The sequence below is a fragment of the Eimeria mitis genome, genomic scaffold (genome assembly GCF_000499745.2).
Source record: "Eimeria mitis Houghton genomic scaffold, Emh_scaff2463, whole genome shotgun sequence".
Taxonomy (NCBI): domain Eukaryota; phylum Apicomplexa; class Conoidasida; order Eucoccidiorida; family Eimeriidae; genus Eimeria; species Eimeria mitis.
Genome location: NW_013570801.1, coordinates 6,385 through 6,756, shown reverse-complemented (window position 1 = coordinate 6,756; position 372 = coordinate 6,385). Strand labels below are relative to the sequence as shown.

The following is a 372-nucleotide window of genomic DNA, read 5'->3' as shown; positions in this document are numbered from 1 at the left end:
CAGCAGCAGCAGCAGCAGCAGCAGCAGGATATCCAGCAGCAGTTGCTGCTGGGCAGCAGCCAACGATGGTCATCAGCGGGGGGGGGGGCTCTGTTGTGCTGCAGCTGCAGCAGCCGCCTCTCTTCCGCCGCGCCCCACAGCAGCAGCAGCAGCAGCAGCAGCAGCAGCAGCAGCAGCACCACCCCAGTCGTTTCTGCGGCATGTGGATGTGAACTTGCCGTTGCTGCTGCTGCTGCGGCTGCTGCGGTTGCAGCAACAGCAACAGCAGCAGCAGCAGCTGCTGCTGCTGCTGCTGGGCACCCGTGGGCACTTTTTTCGCGTTGACGTCGGTAAATAGAGCACTCGCAGCAGCAGCAGCAGCAACTGCAGCAG

At 63.7% G+C, this 372-nt stretch overlaps 1 protein-coding gene across 1 annotated transcript in view; it reads left to right on the top strand.

Annotated features, from left to right (window-relative positions):
• Positions 1-212, top strand: part of EMH_0054160 (uncharacterized protein) — a gene marked incomplete at both ends in the record, with an annotated part of 1,504 nt that extends 1,292 nt beyond the window's left edge. The window contains one exon of the mRNA XM_013497087.1: positions 3-212. Coding sequence (XP_013352541.1) covers positions 3-212 — 210 coding nt within the window. The remainder of the gene's footprint in view (positions 1-2) is intronic.
• Between the last annotated feature and the right edge of the window lie 160 nt (positions 213-372).